Source organism: Loxodonta africana, chromosome 19 (assembly GCF_030014295.1).
Source record: "Loxodonta africana isolate mLoxAfr1 chromosome 19, mLoxAfr1.hap2, whole genome shotgun sequence".
NCBI lineage: Eukaryota > Metazoa > Chordata > Mammalia > Proboscidea > Elephantidae > Loxodonta > Loxodonta africana.
Genome location: NC_087360.1, coordinates 63,049,479 through 63,068,710, shown reverse-complemented (window position 1 = coordinate 63,068,710; position 19,232 = coordinate 63,049,479). Strand labels below are relative to the sequence as shown.

The following is a 19,232-nucleotide window of genomic DNA, read 5'->3' as shown; positions in this document are numbered from 1 at the left end:
AAATAGCCTTGCGCTTCTCACCAACGCTTTGAAACAGGAAGGACTCACTCTGTTACTGAAGGGCTGGGAGAAGCATGGTATGTCATCTGTGGTGCACTTGGGAATTACTCTGGGAACTGTGACAGTTAAGGTTATGTGTCGACTTGGCTAGGCCATGATTCTCCGTAGTTTGGCAGATGTTAGGTAATCGTCCCTCATTTTGTGATCAGATGGGAGCAGCCAATCAGTTTCCTTGGGTGTGTGGCTTGTATGCAATATATATGGATATTCTGGCAAAGCTCTCTCTGAATCCTTCATCCAACTCATCATTCTCTGACCTCTGCTGCTTGCGACATGAAGCCAGCAGCCTTCCGCCTGACCTGCTGATTTTGGGTTCATCAGCCCCTGCAACAACATAAGTCAGGAGAAGCCTCCAGCCTGACACCTGACCAGTGGATTTGGGACTTGTTAACCTACGCAACTGTGTGAGCCATTTTATTGAAATAAATCTCTATACATATATACATACACACACACACATATGTGTGTATATACATAAGCTTCACAGGTTTTGCTCCTCTAGACAACACCCAGGCTAAGACACTGTCTTTAGCATGACATCAGTTGAATGCTATTACATCAACCTCATCACTAAGGCCAAAAGAATCCAAACCATCCACCAAAATGTCTTACTGATCTGCCCTTCCCTCGACAGGCACATAGATAAGGGATTTCTTTTCCACCAAGTTTCATCAGTGGGTATACACTATGGCTGTGTGTGGTTGGGTGGCTGTTCACAAGGTAAACCAGTTGCCTTCAAGACAGTTCCAACCCATGGTGCCTTCGTGTATCAGAGCAGAACTGCCCCATAGAGTTTTCATGGCCATGACCATTTGGAAGCAGATTGCTGGGCCTTTCTTCCAAGGTGCCTCTGGGTGGATTCACCAGCCTTTAGGTTAACTGAGCGCTGAGCTGTTTGTGCCACCCAGGAATTCCAGTCACAAGGTAGAAGGTTCTTAACCTTAAGTTCCTAGCCTGTAATGAGATTGAGGTCCCAAGAGACCTCAGAGCAGACATCACAGAGCGGACATTCCCTATAGAGTACATCACAGATGAGCTGAACTGGAGAGGATTTTTTGGTACCCTTCTTGTATTTAAATTAATTCTACAAGCTCAAGTTCCTAAGCTCTGAGATCACCAAGGAGCAAAAGCCACCCTTCAAGTGCTGGAGCACCTTCTCCAAGTGTTGGGCTCACTTGCTAAGCCGCGAGCTGGATGCACTCCGTGCGAGTATACACCCCACCCCGTCCTCCAGAGGAGCCACGCTGCACTCTGCTTTCGGAGCTAGCTTGACCCAGCTGCCAATCTCCAAAATAAAATCAATGTGTGACCTTATTCACCAGATGTACCGAAGAAACAAGCACAAACTAGGGCCAACTGTGAAGCCAAAAAGGGAAGATGAGAAGTAGGAGAGAGAGAAGGGGGCAGAGCGGGGGGCGGGGGGGACTTGGCTGGACATGAAAGGTGTCTTGTCTGTCTGTTCCCCATTAGGCTCAATTCTCTAGCAATCTGCAGCCTCGACATAATTCTTCTGACCAAAACTCTCCGGAGAGATAGTGTCAGAAGGAAAAACAAACAGAATAGCATCTCTGACAGCAAAGTCACTGAAAAACCTATTTGGTGGGGGGGAGATGTCAGCATGCCAGGGGAGGGCACTCCCTCACGACAGGCTGCATGTAGAGAGACCTTTATCCTGGGACTGACAAGGCTGGGAAGAGGCTGAGCAAGGCCAGCCCAGGCCAGGTCCAGAAACACAACTTCAAACCCTTCTGTGCTCCCAGCCCCTCGGATGGCTCAAGACCTGCCTCGTCTGGCTTTCTGAGCTGTGGACTCCACAGTCAGGGAAGGCACAGGGCTCTTTACAGCCCCGTGGTACTGTGAGCAATCCAGAAGTGTTACATGAGAAAAAAGGGGTCCCAGCTTGTCCTAACTCCACTCTCCTGTCCTCTCCACCACCAGCAGCCAAAGGCTGAGAACCCCAGCTATCCCCTAGTCAGCTGGCAAGTTCTCCAGGCGGTAAAGGTCTGTTCTTCGCTAAACAGTCTAGTATTTGGGACGCCAGGCCCCACCCAAGCCTTCAGGAGCCGAGGGGGGCCGGATTCTAGAGGAGGGGGGACGGAGGGGCGCAGGGGAGGAGAGGGAGGCAGTTCTCTGCTCAGGTTTCTGGGGCAGGCATCCTGTCATAGAACTTTTTTTTCAAAGGAAGAAAAACTAATCAGAAGAAAGAAGCAGGAGCTTTTCCCTCCCTGCCTTTCGGACTTGTTTATTACTAGGATATCTGATTTCAGCAGAGGAAGCCGGCACGAAGCAAGGTTTTATTGGCCGTGAGCAAGAGGAATTCAGGGTTTGCCTTTGATTTGGCTTCCCCAGAGTATGAGGCACCAAAGAGTGCTCACTGCTTTGATGGAGCCACTCGGTGCTCTGGGGCTCCCAGAGTTCTCTGCTTCTGCAGTGCCCACCAAAACTGCCTTTGGAGGATAAGGATGGAGCGAGGGGACCCGGTGGAGATGGTCTCGCAGACATTTCAGAGAGGAAACCAGAATAAGGAACAAAAGTGAAAACATTCTGAAATTGGCTCCTAGAGAGCATGAGTGAGGGGTGGTCCCCTGTCCCCCTTGCCTGCAAGTGGAGAGCCAAGAAGGGAAGGTCCGGTTTGGATGAAAGCACAGAGTTCCGTGTCTTGTCTCTCAAACTGACAGAGTTAGGCAAGCTGCAGTCCAGCGCCTGGGGCCTGATGGTTTCAACTTGTGAGGAAGATAAAGCCAGAGATTTGCATGAGGCCGCCTCTGCCAACAGCACTCCTCAGCCGGGCGGGGCCGGGGCTCTGGGATGGGGATCCCAGCTGGGCTGCAGGCTCACAGAGCTGCTGCCAATCGCAAGGGCTCCCCACAGACACCTTCGTGCACAGAGAGCCGCTATTCGGGATCTGCAATCCAAGCCAGCCCTATTTCACCCTAGCCCAGTCTAGCTGTCCTTGCCTCCTGCTGGTACCTAAAGGAGAACATCTCATACCCTGGAGAGGAAAAAAGAGGATGTCTCCATTTGGGAGCCCAACTGTCTCTCTCTCTTTTTCTTCTCTGTATCCTATCTCTGTCTTTCCGATCACCCTCATTACCCTTTTCCCACAAACCACTGGTGACAGGAAGAACCCTAAAATGGGCACATTTTGCTTTTCCACTTTGATCAGCTCCATTGGATGGGGCAGTAATTTCCAGCAGCCCAACAGATTTTGGGGGCCTTCGCTGACAAGAGGGCAGCCCCTTGGTGGAATGCTCGGGGCCGGGAGATGGTTCTGTCTGTGTGTGGTTCTTTCCACGCCCCAGCCTTGTAACTAGAAGGTGTAGGTCTCTATGTGCCACCTTCTTCCTCTCTCAGGACGTGAGTCTTCACAGGCATCTCTGTGTGTGCCTCTTTCTGACCCATCACGGGCTTGCCTCTGAGCCTGAGTGTGTGCCTCTGTACTGTTTACTGTCTCTGTGTGGCTCTGCTCACCTGCGGGGGCCCAGGCCCTCTTGGCAGCCGGTGCTGTTTGGCCCTCTGAGTCGAGGCCCAGAGCCTGGGGCAAGGGGTGGGAAACAGGGAACAGGGCTCTCACTGTGTCCACTTAAGGAGCCCAGTCATCAAAAGGACTTTATGCAGCAAGTTTGACAACATGCTTATAGGAAGGTGAATTGCAGGAGTCAAAGTCTGTGGCCTGTGCTGGGGATGGGGAGCTGCTGCTACAGCACAGAAGGGAGTGAGACCAAGTGGACCCTCCCCAACGCCAGCACGCGCGCGCGCACATGTTTCAGAGCACAGTCTCTCTCGCAGTCAGGCTGTCTGCACTGGAATCTCAAATCTCTTCCTTACAGCCAAATGACCTTAGGCCAGATACTTAACCTTCTGAGTGCCTCCATTTCCTCATCTGTAAAAAGTGATATTCAGAGCCACCGCCTCCTAGCATTGTTGTGAAGATGGAATATGATAATGCCGGTGGCACGGAGTAAAAACTCAGTAAATGTGGGCAGCCATTCCATGGACCCTGCTCCCTTGGACTTTAGAGTCTGAATCTCCATGGAGAAAAGGGGTGGAGCTTTGATGGACAGAGCAGATAAGGACCTTCAGAAAAACTGCTGGCTTCCTAAATAAATGAAATATGACCCTCTAAGGCTGAGGAGGAAGGGGGACCCTCCAAGAAGGGTGGGACAACCAAAGCTCCAAGTTCCCAAGACTTGGGTCTCTCTCTGATTATAGCTGATAAAATGAGGCTAACTCAGCATGCTGGCCAAGCATGGACACCCAAGCCTTTCCTTCAGCTTCCCATAACTTGAAAAACTTAGCTGAAGACTAAGGCATAAAAGCAGCAAAATCAACCCAGAGTGAAACCAAAACTAGATACTCTGGCTCACACGCCCTCCCAGACTCCAGCAACACAGCCACACTCCCTCATGGGCCCAGGGAGAGGGCTCCTGTCGCCACTCTTTCTCCCGACCTCCCCCTCTGCAACCACAGGCCTGCTGGCACACAAAGGTCTTAGGAAATAGAGCCCACAGCCCCCTGCACAGAGCCTGACCTTTACCTTCAAGAGTGAATACACAGCACCCTGAAGCCAGAGAGAGAGAAAGGAGGAGGCAGAAAGACAGAGAAAGAAAAGCAGGGAGACAGAGGAGAAAGGAAAAGAAACAGGAGAGACAAACCCAAAAGGACCAGCCCCCAAAACCCCCCATGACCCAGCTAGGCACCAGGAAGACAGCTGCCGAAGGGGATCATGGTTCCCAGGCAAAGGGAATCTGTCCAGCAAATTAAAAGAAAAATCCACCCTGCCAGGCTGCTAATCAGCCTCAGCTGTGTGTTAATGAGGGCGTTACTGAGGCTCGGGCCCGGCTGGAGGGGCTTCCCACACCCTCCACATCAGCTGGAGTGACCCGTGGGGAGGGCGGCGGTGGTGCTGGGAGAGAGCGACAGTGACCCAGAGAATCTGGCTTGGAAATCTCCGGCCAGCCTACGGCTCTGAGAGCAGCCTGGCCCTGCTGGGGAGTTGCAAGGGGAACCTCCTGAAAGCCAGGTTTGGAAAACCACCAGGCGACAGAGTAGATGGCTCAGGGTAGGTACTAAGCCTCCTTCGGTGGCTGCTTCAACAAACAGCAACAAGGAACGCAAAGGAATGGTTAAAAGCAGCTGCCTGGCCTCCGGGGGGGCAGAATCGGGACTATGGCTTTTCATTAAAAGTTCTTCCGCGCGGTTCCATTTTTTTTTTTAACCATCCGCATGTATTACTTTGATAAAAATAATTTTTTCAAATAGTGGTGAGGGCTGGAAGCAGGCTCCGCTCTGGACGAACTTTTGAGGTTTGCCTCCACCTCAGACTCTCTGCCACACGCCCACCCCTCACCTTCCCCAGCCCCCACCTGGCCCAGTGTCCTGGGGATGACCCCAAACTCCAGGCTTGTCTGTGTCATTGCCTACTTCTCCGGCTGCAACTTTCTCCGCTTCTGTTTTCTTCAGCGCTGACTCAGGTGCTCCGAGTGGTGTGAGCGTGCACAGGATGTGTGAGTCTCCGCTCTGGGTTGGGGAGGTGCGAGGACGCATCACTACAGAACGGGCGAGGTGGGCAAACCCCACCTTCATCACTAACCGCGTGGCAAGGGTCAGCATGAATCCAGTTCCCAGCTGGAAACGGATACAAGTCTCGCCTGCCTACATCGCCACACCTCGTCGCCAGCCACTTCCGTGGCAATTTCTCTCTCTGACCCGAACCATCTGGGGTTAGACCTCATCCCCACCCTGGGCCAGGTCACTGGGGACTAGCTTCAGGCTCAGGAGTCTGCACAACTCCCTGCACTTCAGACCAGCAGGTCTCCCTCCCTCACCCCCTCTAGTCCCCCAGGACCAGGTCATAAACTAGAAGGACTCTACCCTTCTTCATCAACTGCCCCTGCAGCCTCCCAGAGCTGGGTCTGCATAAATGGACTCCGTCCTGCCAGAGTTCATTGCCCCTGTGGTTCATTAATTCTCTGTAACAGCTCACAAAATTCAGAGACTATCAGTTAAGCACTTTCTGCTAACCAAAAGGTGGGCTGTTCAAGCCCACTAATGGCGTGGGAGAAAAGACCTGGCAATCTGTTCCTATAAAGATTACAGCCTAGGAAACCCTATGGGGAATTGCTATGCTGTCCTGTAGGGTCTCTGTGAGTCAGAATGGCACACATCAACATCATTACCTGTGCTTACAGTTACCCTATTATAACCAGAAAGGTTACAAGGGAGGAGACACATAAGCAAGGTCAGGGAGAAGTCCCAACACAAGGCTGCTTTTCCTTTCTCCTCAGTCCCACGTATGAATGTTCTCACCAATCCCAGAAGCCCCAGGGAGAGTTCCAAGGTCCAGGGCCCCTTAGTCATTGGGGCCTCAATGAATATGCATGACTGGGTCCTTAGCGTATGATTATGACCAATTCAATCAATGAAAATTCATGACTGCATCTTGTCCCCCTCCCTTCTGGAAATTACTTCCACAGGTGTGGGGCTTGCGTAGCCTCTACTGGCCTGGCTATTTTGGTCTTTTGTTTGTTTTAAATTTATTGTGCTTTAGGTAAAAATTTACAGTACAAGTTAGTTTCTCATTCAAAAATTGCCTGGCTATTTTGGAACGGCAAAGAACACCTTAATTGCTTGGGCTATTTTCAGAAACCAGATACCAAAGGCCAAACTTGGTTCTTTTTCCCGAGAACAAAGAGGACAACACATTCATCTCTGCCCACACCTGCCCAGGACAGCGCAAGGTAACATGGGGAGGGGGCATCAGGAGGGCCAGGGCCCCAGCTCTCCCCCTGAGTGACCCTGCCCAAGTTATTAACCTCTCTGAGTTCCAGCGTCCTCATCCATAAGAGAAGAGAATAACAGCCACATGTGAGGCTTTTGGGGCACCCTGGTGGGGTAGTGGTTAAGTGCTACCGCTGCTAACTAAAAGGTCCGCAGTTTGAATTCACCAGGTGCTCCTTGGCAACTCTTTGGGGCAGTTTTACTCTGTGCTATACAGTCTCTATGAGCTGGAATCCACACAACAGCCACAGGTTTGGGTTTTTGTTTTGTTTTGTTTTGTTTTTTGGTCTTTATGAGGTTGTTGTCGTCATCAGGAGCTGTTGCGTCACCCTCTAATTCACGGCGACCCCATGAACAACAAAATCAGACCGCTGTGATCCGTAGGGTTACCATTGGCTGATTTTCAGAGGTAGATCACCAGGCCTATTAGTCTGGGAGCTCTGCCGAAACCTGTTTAGCATCATAGCAACACTCAAGCCTCCACTGACGGATAGTGGTGGCTACGCCTGGGGCCAGGAGCCAAACGTGGGTCTCCTACATGGAAGGTGAGAATTCTACCACTGAACCACCATTGATCTACAACTGAACCACACCACTGCTCCCATCCCACCTCCTCTGGTGGCTAGTGCCTGTTTATCCTTCAGGTCTCAACTTGGCCATCGCCTCCTCAGAGGCCTTTCTGATCCCCAGTGGAAACTAGGGGCCCTCTGTCCCCACTATTCTTTCTAATGGCCCCCTTTCCTCCACAACACTTATCACAATTTGCAATACTATAGAGTGGTATATGTGCTTATTTGTTCAATAACTGCCTACCCTACTGGACTCCAAACCCCATGAGAGCAGAGGCCATGACTTTTCTGTTTATCACTGTATTCTCAGCACCTAGCAGAGTGACTGACCAAACTCTCGATTTCCTTCCAAATCTTACCCTTCCTGTGTCTTCTGCATCTTACCCAACCCAGTGCCATCGAGTCAATTCCGACTCTTAGTAAATGGCTATTCCATTCTTCTCACAGCTTAAACCAAACACCCAGGGGTCAATTTTGACAAATTGTTCTCATACCCAATTTGCAGTGTGTCAGGAAATCCAGGTTGTCTCTTTCAAAACATATCCCAGCCAGATCCAACTCCTCTTTACCACCTCCAACCCTTCCTTAGTCCAAGATTCCTGGATGGAACTGTTGCACTGGCCTCTTAGCTCTCTTCCTGCTTCCCCTACTTGTCCCACATAGGAGCCAGAGAGATGATTTAAAAGCTAATTGAAATCAGATATTCCTCTTTCCAAACTCTCTAATGATTTCTCTTCTTGTTCAGAATAAAAGCCCAAGTCCTTCCTATGATCCTCAAGGCCCTGCATGATCTGGACATGAGGTCAAAAGGCATTGTGACTCAGCTGGTATTTCTCTCCCTCTCATTCACTCCACTCCAACCACCTCAACCTCCTTCCTCCTCCTTAAACACTCAAGTAATCTCCCACCTTGCTGCCACTTGCTGCTCCTTCTGCACAGAATGCTCTGTCCCCTAAAACCCATATGTCCTGCTTCCTCGTTCCTTGAGAACTCTGCTCAAATGCCGCTTGCCAGAGGGGCCTTCCCCATCATTCTTTACCCTGCTTAATTTTGCATTGTTGATCTCATCCCCCACTGACCATATTATATACATTTATTGTTTGTGTGTTGTCTGTCTCACTTTGTTATAATCTTAGCTCCATGAAGCCACGGATGCTCTTTGGGCTCACTGCTACTTCTTCAGTGCCTGCAACAGTATCTGGCACATAGTAGATGCTCAGTAAATACCGTCTAAATAAATGACTAAGACGTCAGTAACACTTTGTTGAATGAGTTAGATGAATGTCTCCACTATTTGTTGACCCTCTACCTTACCAAGTGTTACGTCCTTCTCCAAGGACTGGTCCCTCCTGATAAAAAGCTGAAAGTACCTAAGACAAAGTCTTGCCATCCTCACTTCTAAGGAACATTCTGGCAGTACTTCTTACAAGACAGACTTGTTTGTTCTTCTAGAAGTCCATGGTGTATTCAATATTCTTTGTTGAGCTGGTAATAGGCAACCCAGGGCTGAGAAGGGAGAGTGTTGACATGTTGTGGGGTTGTTAACCAATGTCTTATAACAATGTGTGTACTAACTGTTTGATGAGAAACTAGTTTGTTATGTAAACCTTCATCTAAAGTATAATAAAAAAAATAAAATAAAAATATTCATTGACATCATAATTCCAGTGAATCAATTCTTCTTTGGTCTTCCTTATTCATTGTCCAGCTTTTGCATGCACGTGATGCGATTGAAAATACCATGGCTGGGGTCAGGTGCACCTTAGTCTTCAAGGTGACATCTTTGCTTTTCAACACTTTAAAGGGGTCCTTTGCAGCAGATTTGCCCAATGCAAAGCATCTCTTGATTTCTTAACTGCTGCTTCCATGGGTGTTGATTGTGGATCCAAGTGAAATGAAATCCTTGACAACATCAATCTTTTCTCCATCTATCATGATGTTGCTTATTGGTCCTATTATAAGGATTTTTGTTTTCTTTATGTTGAGGTGTAATCCATACTCAAGGCTGTATGTAGTCTTTGGTCTTCATCAGTAAGTGCTTCAAATCTTCTTCACTTTCAGCAAACAAGGTTGTGTCATCTGCATAATGCAGGTTGATAACGAATTTTCCTCCAACCCTGGTGCTGCGTTCTTCTTCATATAGTCCAGCTTCTCGAATTATTTACAGATCTTGGAATTCACCAGCTCCCCAAACCCTGTCAGCCAGCAGCCTTCCACCTGACCTGCTGATTTGGGGTTTGTCAGTCTTTGCAACCACGTGAGTAAGAAGAAGCCTCCAACCTGACACCTGACCCACAGATTTGGAACTTAACAGCCTCCACAAAAAAAAACGACAAACTGACAGTCTCTTGACTGAACAATTCAGGAAGCATCAAAAGAAAGTATTTCACAACTGTGTGAGCTATTTCCTTGAGATAAATCTCTTTATACATGTTGCTGTTTTCGTTAGGTGCCATCAAGTCAGTTCCAACTCATAGCAATCCTGTGTACAACAGAACAAAACACTGCCTAGCCCTGATCCATCTTCACAATCATTGCTAAGTTTGAGCCCATTGTTGCAGCCACTGTGTCAACCCATCTCGTCACAGGTCTTTTTTTTATTCACTCACCTTCTACTTTACCCTCGTGGTATAGTGGTTACGTTGGCAGTCAGATCCACCAGGCGCTCTTTGGAAAGTTGGCAGTCAAATCCACCAGGCGCTCTTTGGAAAGTTGGCAGTCAAATCCACCAGGCACTCTTTGGAAACTCTATGGGGCAGTTCTACCCTGTCCTATAGGGTCACTAAAAATCAGAATTGACTCGAGGGCAACGGTTTTGGGTTTTTTTTTTTTTTTTGGTTCTACCTTACCAAGCATGATGTCCTTCTCCAGAGACTTGGTCCCTCCTGATAACATGTCCAAAGCATGTGAGATGAAGTCTTGCCATTCTTGATTCCAAGGAGCACTCTGGCTGTACTTCTTCCAAGACAGACTTATTCGTTCTTCCTGGCAGTCCACAGCTTATTCAAGGTTCTTTACCAAGACAGTAATTCGGTCTTCCTTATTCATTGTCCAGTTTTCACATGCATATGAGGCAAAATTGTGCACTACAGATTAGTAAGTAAGCACAATTAAGTACTGCATATCTTGCTTATTGGGTAATCCATCCTTGGGAAGACGGCAAGAGAGATCAGAGTTCTGCTTAGTAGAGCCATCCCAAGAGAAAGGTGAGGGAGTGGAGGGCGGGTGGCGGGTGGGGGCACAGGCTCCGTGCTTCCACTGGGTCTTTCTAAGCTAATGGAGTCCTGGAGAAATGTCACCTTCGCATTATCCGTCTTATTATGGCCCAATATTTCATCCACAGCTTTTTATCTCATCCACAGCTGTCCCAGGTCTGTGTTGTTAAGATCCTGCCTCTGAAAGGCAGCGAGGCACACAAGGGCGTTAGAAAACCTAAGAATTACAGGTGAACTCCCAAATGGGCCCTCAGACAGACTGTGGAAGAGAATGGGCCTGGAGCTAGGAGAGGTTAGCCACTGGAGTCTCTCATACCTGTACAAGGCCTATTTGTAGTCTTCAGATACTCTTCATCCACCACTTCGTCTCTTCTAGCTTAGTGGTGAAGCTCCTTTGGAAATTTCCTGATTTCCATGACTCTGTTAGGAGAATAAGGGAACAGAATCCTGGCTCTACTACCAACTATGGTTTGAAAGTAGATGTCTTTAAAGGTTTGCCTCAGAGAGGGCCAGGGAATCAAAGCAAAAAAACCACAAGGGGAAGTGAAACTCTTGGGGCAATTGTTGAGAGCCCTTTCTCACCCTAGAAAGTGGTTAGAAATTTGGACCCTGGTGCCAGAGTTCCTGAGTTCAAATCCTGACTCTATTACTCACTAGCTGTATGCCCTTGGGCAATTTATTGTTAAGGCACCTCTTCACATTTCATTTTCCTGTCTGTTAAAACAATCATCCTCACCCCATTGTGAGTATTAAGTGAGCTAATTCTTGTAAAATATTAAACAAGCACCTGGCATGTAATGAGCACTCGATTGGTATTAGCATTCCTTCTGTGTGGGTCCTCCAGCGGTAGCTCTGGTCTCCTGAGGGGGAGCCTTGCCAGGAGAAGGAGGAGGTCACTGCCCACTTCATAATTGCCCCACCTGCCACCCTCAGCTCTTGCTAATAAAGCAAGAGGCTCCAGCCACTCCTTGGTGTGGGGCCAAACTGACAAGGAGGGGATGGGTCAGCAGGGGAATGAATAGTGGGTGTGAGCTCCTAGACTCTTTAGGGATAAGGTCTGGTAGAGTCAGACAAGTTACACTTCAGCCCTATATCGGACTAAAACTTTTGGTAAGCCCCCTGTTATAGACTGAATTTGTGTCACCCAAAATATGTGTTGAAATCCTAACCTCTGTACCTGTGACCTTATTTGGAAATAGGGGAGTTTTCTTTTGTTATGTTAACAAGCTTATACCAGTGTAGGGTGGGCTCTAAGCCTAATCACTTCTTAGTTATTTTTAAAAAGCAGAATAGACACAGAGGTAAGAGGAAGACAGATAACAGAGACAGATGTATCCACAAGCCCAGGAACGCCAAGGATTGCTGGCAGCTACTGGAAGCTGAAATAGATAAGGAAGCCCCTCCCTTTAGAGCCACGTCCTGAATTTGGACTTCTAGCCTCCCGAACTGTGAGAAAATAAATTTCTATTCTTTAAACCGCGTTCTTGTGGTATTTGTGATATGGCAGCACTAGGTAACTAAGACACCCCCTCTCCCTAGCTCGAGTCAAAATTAATTCAGCCTCATCCGTACCTCCATTAAAGAGCTTATCACGCAATACCAGTGTGTCTTTGTCAGGCTCTCTAGCCAGCGTTCCTGAGGTCAAGAACTAAATCGAGTCTTCTTTCCCTCTCAAACAGACTTCCTAGTACCCAGCAAAGGCACAAAAGATTTTGATCTAGGCAACTCACTCATCCCTGAACCCTGGAGACAGATAACCAAGAAGCTTCCTATGTTAAAGGATTTGAATAACTCAGAGAAAAGAGCACTTTAAAAGGAGTCGGAACATGTGAGGTCACCATGAGCCGGAGCCTACTCAATGGCAACTGGTTACCTGTGCTGTGTGTAATATGACATGGAAGCAGTTTATTTGGAATGAGTTAAAATCGCATCAAATAAATAATTTATAATTGGACAAGCGTGCCCTATTTTCTGGACAATGAGGCATATAAAAATTCTACTACTGAAGTTGATAAACTTGGGACCCATTCTTTTCATTATTAAAAGCATCCTACAATATACAAAATAGATTAATCTCAGGGAGTTTTTTACTTATCAAGACTCCCAAAGCTTATTTAGCATAAATTTCATTGGTCAAAAATAAAACACACATACTTTCAAAAAAAGGAATCAGAAGGTGAGTTCCTATCCCCAGGCTCCAGGCTCTTTCCTTCTCAGTGACTCAGTTTCCTCATCCATGCCCAAAAAATGGGAATGTGACCTCTGCCCCATTTACCTCCCTGGGTGGGTATAGACGCCAAAGGTCATGACTGACAAGATAAAGTTTTGTAAATGTTTCCACCAAGCATATCGTTCCCACCTGTGGGGAAGTATTCTTTCATTAAATGTCATTTGGTCCCTATTCCACCTGAGATTGGGTGCAACAAAACAAAACAAAACAAAACCTGTTGCCATCAAGTCGATTCTGACTCATAGTGACCCTATAGACAGAGCAGTACTGCCCCACAGGGTTTCCAAGGGGCAGCTGGTGGATTTGAGCTGCCAACCTTTTAGTTAGCAGCCGAGCTCTTAACCGCTGTGCCACCAGGGCTCCATCATATTGGATATTGCAGTAGAATTCCTTTCTAGACCTTGAGTGCCTTCATGTAGCAAAAGGAAACCACAGAAACCTATGTGACCCAGGCTAGAGGCTTGACCTCTCTGAGAAGTTTTCCTTGCCTGTGAACAGAAGGGTTGGCTAGGCAGATCCCTGCCTGTGGGCTGTGCTTGCTGCTCCCATTCTCAGACCTTTTCCTGAGGAATGCAGTCTCAGGCTGCCTGTCTGCCTGCCTGCCAAGGGCTCCTGCTGGGGGAATCCATTCCCCTTCACTCTTCCTCCATTCGCAATCACTATTTATTTATCTTTGGAAGTTCAAGGAACCAGAGCCCGCAAATGGGAGAGATTTCTGGAGCCAGGGAAGGAAAGTGAAGAGGCCAGTGTCTGGGCCCAGTGTCTGCCACCAACAGGCAAGGAAGAGAGGCTACTTCTTGGCAAAGCAGTGAGGGGGACTTGGCTGACAGGCCCCAGTGAGGTAACTGGAAAAGTCATCACACTGACCAGTGGGATCAAGATCACAGAAAGAAGGCAGTGCCCACCTTTGGAACCACTTTGGTGCTGCACTGAAGGATGGGGAACGAGAACCCTGGTAGCCCACTCCTCAGCAGCAAAGGCTCTATCAAGTGGCAGAAAGATCAGCCTCCATGGAGAAACCGAGGAGGCAGACACACTGGGACTCATTTCTCTTTTTCCTATGTCCTCAGCCCCATTCCTATCTTGCATTGTTGTTGTTCCAATTCCCAGTGACCCTATAGGAGAGTAGAAGTGCCCCATAGGATTTCCCAGGCTGTAATCTTTATGGGAGCAGATTGCCAGGGCTTTTCTCCCAAGGAACTGCTGTATGGGTTCATACCTTCGACCTTTCGGTTAGCAGATGAGTGCTTAACTATCATACCACCAGTGCTTAACTATCATACCTTGCATTAAACCCACTGTCCTCAAGTCAATTCCAACTCATAGTGGCTGGTAGACTCAAACTGCCAACATTTTGATTAGCAGCCAAGCTCTTAACCACTGCTCCACCAGGGCTCCATCAAAAACCCACAGGCAATTTTCACGCTCATCCCCAGCTGTCAAGGTCAAACCCTGCCCAAAGCCACCAGTCCTTTGCGTATGAAAAGCGAGTGCACTGGGTGACATAGACGGTTAAACACTCTACTATCGCCTAAAGGTTGGCAGTTGGAACCCACACAGGGGCACCTTGGAATATAGGCCTGGTGATCTGCTTCTGAAAGGTCACGGCCTTGAAAACCCTATGGCACTGTTCTACTTGGCACACATGGGGTCCCCATTGGTCTGAATGACTCAACAGCAACTAACAACAATTCTCTCTGGCATTCATTCATTCCCAGGCCACAATTTACATTCATACACTTGGAGGCAGGCAGGGCCCCCTTTTGATCCCCCCCAAAAAACCAAACCCATTGCCCTCAAGTCGATTCCGACTCATGGTGACCCTATAGGATAGAGTAGAACTCCCCCATAGGGTTTCCAAGGAGCGGCTGGTGGATTCCATTCGCTGACCTTCTGGTTAGCAGCCGTAGCTTTTAACCCCTATGCTACCAGGGTTTCCCTTTCGACCCCAGAGACTAGATAACTCAGGATGTTAGGGGCTATGTCCAAAGTCTGGCAGTGAATGAGAAGCAGAGCTGAGTCTAGAATGGGGGTCTCCTGACTCACAGTACAGTGCTCTTCACACACACACACACACACACCCTGGGGTGTAGAAAAGGTGGGAGGCCAGATCTAGCCATGATTGCCTTGGCCTTTGACCCCTCCTTGACTGAATGACAAGCACGCCCTGCTGGGAGAGGTCACCCGAAGTGGAGGAGGGTCTGCTGACTCCTTAGTGTCTGGCTGTATCCTTCGGCGGTGGCCTCAATCGCAGCCTAAGGGCAGCTTCCCCATTCGAGGGAAGACTAGATTCCAAACTGGACCATCATTTTAGGGGCCAAAGAAGTGGAGGCTCAGCGACCCCAGAGCAGTGAGCAAATCTCTGCCCAAAACACGGAGGCATCTCCGGTCAAGCCCACAGGTCAATGAAAGGTCCAGAAGGATTAGGGAGCAAGCGAGAAGAGCAAGAAAGGGTTTGGAGGAAGGTGATGGTGGTTGGTTTACAGGTCTTAGGTGGGTTGTGGAGAGGAAGCGCCCTGGCCAGGGGCAATGCGGGTAGGAGGGAGAAGGAGTCCAGGTTCAGGCGGGTGCAGGGGACTTGCGGAGCTCCCAGCAGGCTCGGAGAAGGGCGGCAGCCTGGCTGCGTATCGGGAGGCGCTAGGGCCTCGCGGACCGACGGGGCGGTGAGGGGAGGGCGCCCTCTCCGGAGGGCGGGCGGGGGCACAGGCAGCCGGAGCTGCGCGGCGCGGAGCTGCCTCCATCCATGGCACGGAGCGGCGGCGGCGGCGGCAGCAGGAGCCCGGCGCGATCCGCTAGGTCCCAGCCCAGCGCAGAGCCAGCCGACGACGCCGAGGGGCCCGGCCTCCACCCGCCCGCCGGCACCGAGCTCAGACTCGGGCCGCGCCGCCGGGGACCGCCCGGGCTGCGCTGACAGCCGCGCCCGCGTCCTCCCCGCCGGGGCGCTCGCCGGACATGCCCCCGGGGCGCGGCGGGGGGGACCCCAGGGCTTGCCTCCGCCCCGGGCCCCCCGCCCCGCGCTCGGGCGCCCCGGGTGCCCGCTGAGCACGCACCCGCAAGCCCGGGTCCCTCCCGGCGGCGCGCAGCCCGGCCCCAGCGCTGTCGGTCCCCGCGGGGCGATGGGCTGATGGGCGCCGGGGGACGCAGGATGCGGGGGGCGCCCGCGCGTCTGCTGCTGCCGCTGCTGCCGTGGCTACTGCTCCTAGCGCCCGAGACCCGGGGTGCGCCGGGCTGCCCGGTGCCCATCCTCAGCTGCAAGTGCTCAGGCGAGCGGCACAAGGGACTTGGCAGCGGCGCCCCTAACCCTGCGCGCAGGAGGGTGGTGTGTGGCGGCGGGGACCTCCCGGAGCCTCCCGAGCCCAGCCTTCTGCCTAATGGCACCGTGACCCTGTGAGTACCCTACGCAGCCACTTCGGCCGCAGCTCCGACGTGGGGGACGAACGGAGACAGAGGAGAGACAGGGAGGATAGGGCGAAGGGGGCGATGCCATCACTTCGGAGACTCTAGGACGGGCCCGAGTCCAGGCGCCCAGAAGGGAGGCTTGTGGAAGTAGGCGAGAGATTGGCCCTGCCTGAGTATGGAGGAAGGCAAGTTCTTCCGGGGAGCCGCGGCTTCACGGAGAGGGGCATCGCGGGCGCCCACTCACCTGCACAGGTGAAATGGAATGCGTGCTGGCGGGATGCCTATGCCCCTTAAGTTTCCATCCTGAGCTGGGGTTGCGGGGTTCTGGGACCTGAGGTGGGGTGGGAAGGGAAAGGCTCAGAACAGACCGTGACCAGAGCGGACGCGTCCCGGGACGGGTTGAAGGAGGCCCGCCGGTTGGGGGCGCCCCACCTGACCCGGGGTGTGCCAACCCCGCTTCCAGCCTGTCTCCATAGGTCAGGCGAGAGGGTGGGCTCGGAAAAGTCACTGCCAGGGATGCGGGCGCTTCTGGCCGGAATGAGACCCGGGCCTCTCGATTCCTTTTGGGCCCGTTGCCCGCTGCGCGCATTTGCGAACTGAGCTCTGGGCAGAGTACTGCATTCCTCTCCCTTCTTTCCCTCCCCTGGACATAAAGCAAGCTTTGGGTGTTTTTCAATTGACTTCGCGCAAAGATTGTGAAGAAAGAAACCTGGCTGCGAGGAAGGAGAGTGCCTCCTGGCCTCCTTCTGTGATCCCAGCTCCCACCCCAGCCAGGGCCTTATTGTTGGCCAGAAGCACCGCTGCTCCCCAACCCGACCCCAAGCGTCCTCAATGAGGGTCTGAAGTCCTAGAGAATTAGGGACCCTTCTCCACTGCAGCGATTTCCTGGGCTGACCACGTGCTCGGAGCTTCATTCACGCTGTGGAGTGAGGGTCCGGCCCTAGCGGTGCCCCTGCCTTTCCTATGCAGGATCCAGTCTGCCAGCAGCTTCCCCTTCCCCGTCCTCCTGACCCCAGTGGCAACCTTTCCCCACCACCCTTTGCCTGGAGTTGGAGCTGGCTCACAGTCTATCCGCTTGTGTCCAGAACAATACAGTAACGCCTCTGGTTGGGTGAGTTCCGAGGCTGGCCGCTTCCTGACAGGACACGACTGGTCAGCCTCTGACGTTGGCCGCCTGGCCTGCATTTTCCTCAGCTGGGGTTGTGTGTGTGTGTGTGTGTGTGTGTGTGTGTGTGTGTGTGTGTGTTATGGGAGCAGAGGCGGTGTGTCTGCTCTCTGCCGCCTCTCTGTAGCGCAAGGATACGGCAATGACCTGGGAAGGCGGCTGGAGCTGCTCATTCCCTTTGAGTGTCCACTGGTGTTTAAGAGTCCAGGCAGGCCCGGGCATTCCCCAGCCCACTCAGTGCTGGAGAAGAAACATACTTGCCGTCTGGAATAGCTGAGCCGGTGTCTGTGTGGGTCCCAGCTGCACAATGATAACTCAGCTCTGAGAAGGGTATGTGTGTGTGTGAGTGTGCGCGCACGCGTCTGTGTGCACATGATCAGTGGCTGTGCTCACACACGTATGATGCTCCCCCAATATGCGGTAAACTTTCTGTGTCTGCTTGTCGGGATTAGGGAATCCTAACATATTGAAGGAAAGAAGGGGAAAAAAAAAATAGAAAGGTGGTTTTGCAGTACATCTTAGAATGATTTGGCAACTAATGCTTTCCAGCCATGGCTAATTCCCTTCCATGCCATTCCAAGGAGGAGAGTGGGGCCAACTCTGGGTGAGAATATGTTGTGACAGGGTTACAGCAACTGTAACTCCTTGCTTACCTTCCATATCCCAAGCCCTCTTCGTCCGGAAAGGCCGCCCTTTCCTCCCAGGTCCCTGACTGTGGTCAGAGGTACCTACTAAAGCAACAGTGCCCTGAGCCTGGCTGTGTATACCTTCAGGGACAGCGGGTGGGCAAGGGCAAGGAAGCCCTGGAAGCCTGCTTCACCACTAGCCTGAAGTGTCCCTGAATCCCCAGACACAGGCATGTTTCTTAGGCTCTCCCCACCCATTAAAAAAAAAAAAAAACTGTTGCCATTGAGTCAATTCCGACCCCTAGTGACCCTATAGGACAGTAGAATTGCCCCATAGGGTTTCCAAGGAGCACCTGATGAATTCGAACTGCCCACCTTTTGATTTACAGTGTAGTTTTTAACCATTATGCCACCAGGGTCCCCACCCATAGGCTTCACAAAAATGGGCAGGTCTCAAAGACCAGGCTCCCCACTATCTGGCTTCTGAAGGGAAAAGAGTCCAGGTTCCTTTTCAGCACAAGCTGGTCAAGGATTCTTTCCTCTCAGGGCTCAGTCCCTCCAGCACACCTATCCCCACCCTAACATGCATCTTGAGGGAGAAAGAAAGAAGGCCTGGGAAGGGACTGATGCTTCAGGCTGACAGCAAAGCAAGCAGCTAAGAGCATGAAAGTCTCCTAAATGTTCAGCCTCACCCTCCCTAACTCTGCCCCCTTAATCTTATCTTTTTTTTCTAACACAAATTCTCCTTATCATTTTTTAGCTTGTCACCTTGTACAAACAGAGGACTTGAACCAATAGATTTGAAATTATGGGTTTACCCTCCTCCTCCCTACCACATTTCCATTGAGAAGCATGCTTCTCTCAAATTAAGAGTCCTCCGGATTGAGCCACCGGGTCCCGGTACCCTTCCCACGGCCCCCTGCTGCAGACCCTGGGATGCTGGGCTGCAGGGGCCTCAGGACTCCGACTGGAGAAACCTAGACGCTAAGGGCTGGGAAATGTTCAGGCAAAGAAAGTGCTAGATAATAAGGTCTGTGTCTGCAAGAGCCTACAACAGTCTGCTCAAGAAGGTGCCCAAGCTGTTTAAGGCAACTCTGAACAGTCCTGTTTACCTCATTGAAAAACCCTTCCTCCACTCCACCCTATTATCTCAACTTCTGCCGGCTGTTTTTATAGACTGCATAGCCC

General features: G+C 50.9%; 1 protein-coding gene across 4 annotated transcripts in view; it reads left to right on the top strand.

The window, feature by feature from the left end:
• The first annotated feature begins 15,869 nt into the window (after positions 1-15,869).
• The window catches only part of ADGRA2 (adhesion G protein-coupled receptor A2), a 45,254-nt gene continuing 41,891 nt past the window's right edge, over positions 15,870-19,232 (top strand). For 2 of the 4 annotated variants that reach the window (XM_064272815.1, XM_003412538.4), the window contains exon 1: positions 15,871-16,241. In XM_064272815.1, coding sequence (XP_064128885.1) covers positions 15,979-16,241 — 263 coding nt within the window. In that variant the 5' untranslated portion in view covers positions 15,871-15,978. Of the gene's footprint in view, positions 16,242-19,232 lie in introns of all 4 variants that reach the window. The other 2 variants (XM_064272817.1, XM_064272816.1) reach the window with 2 other exon arrangements.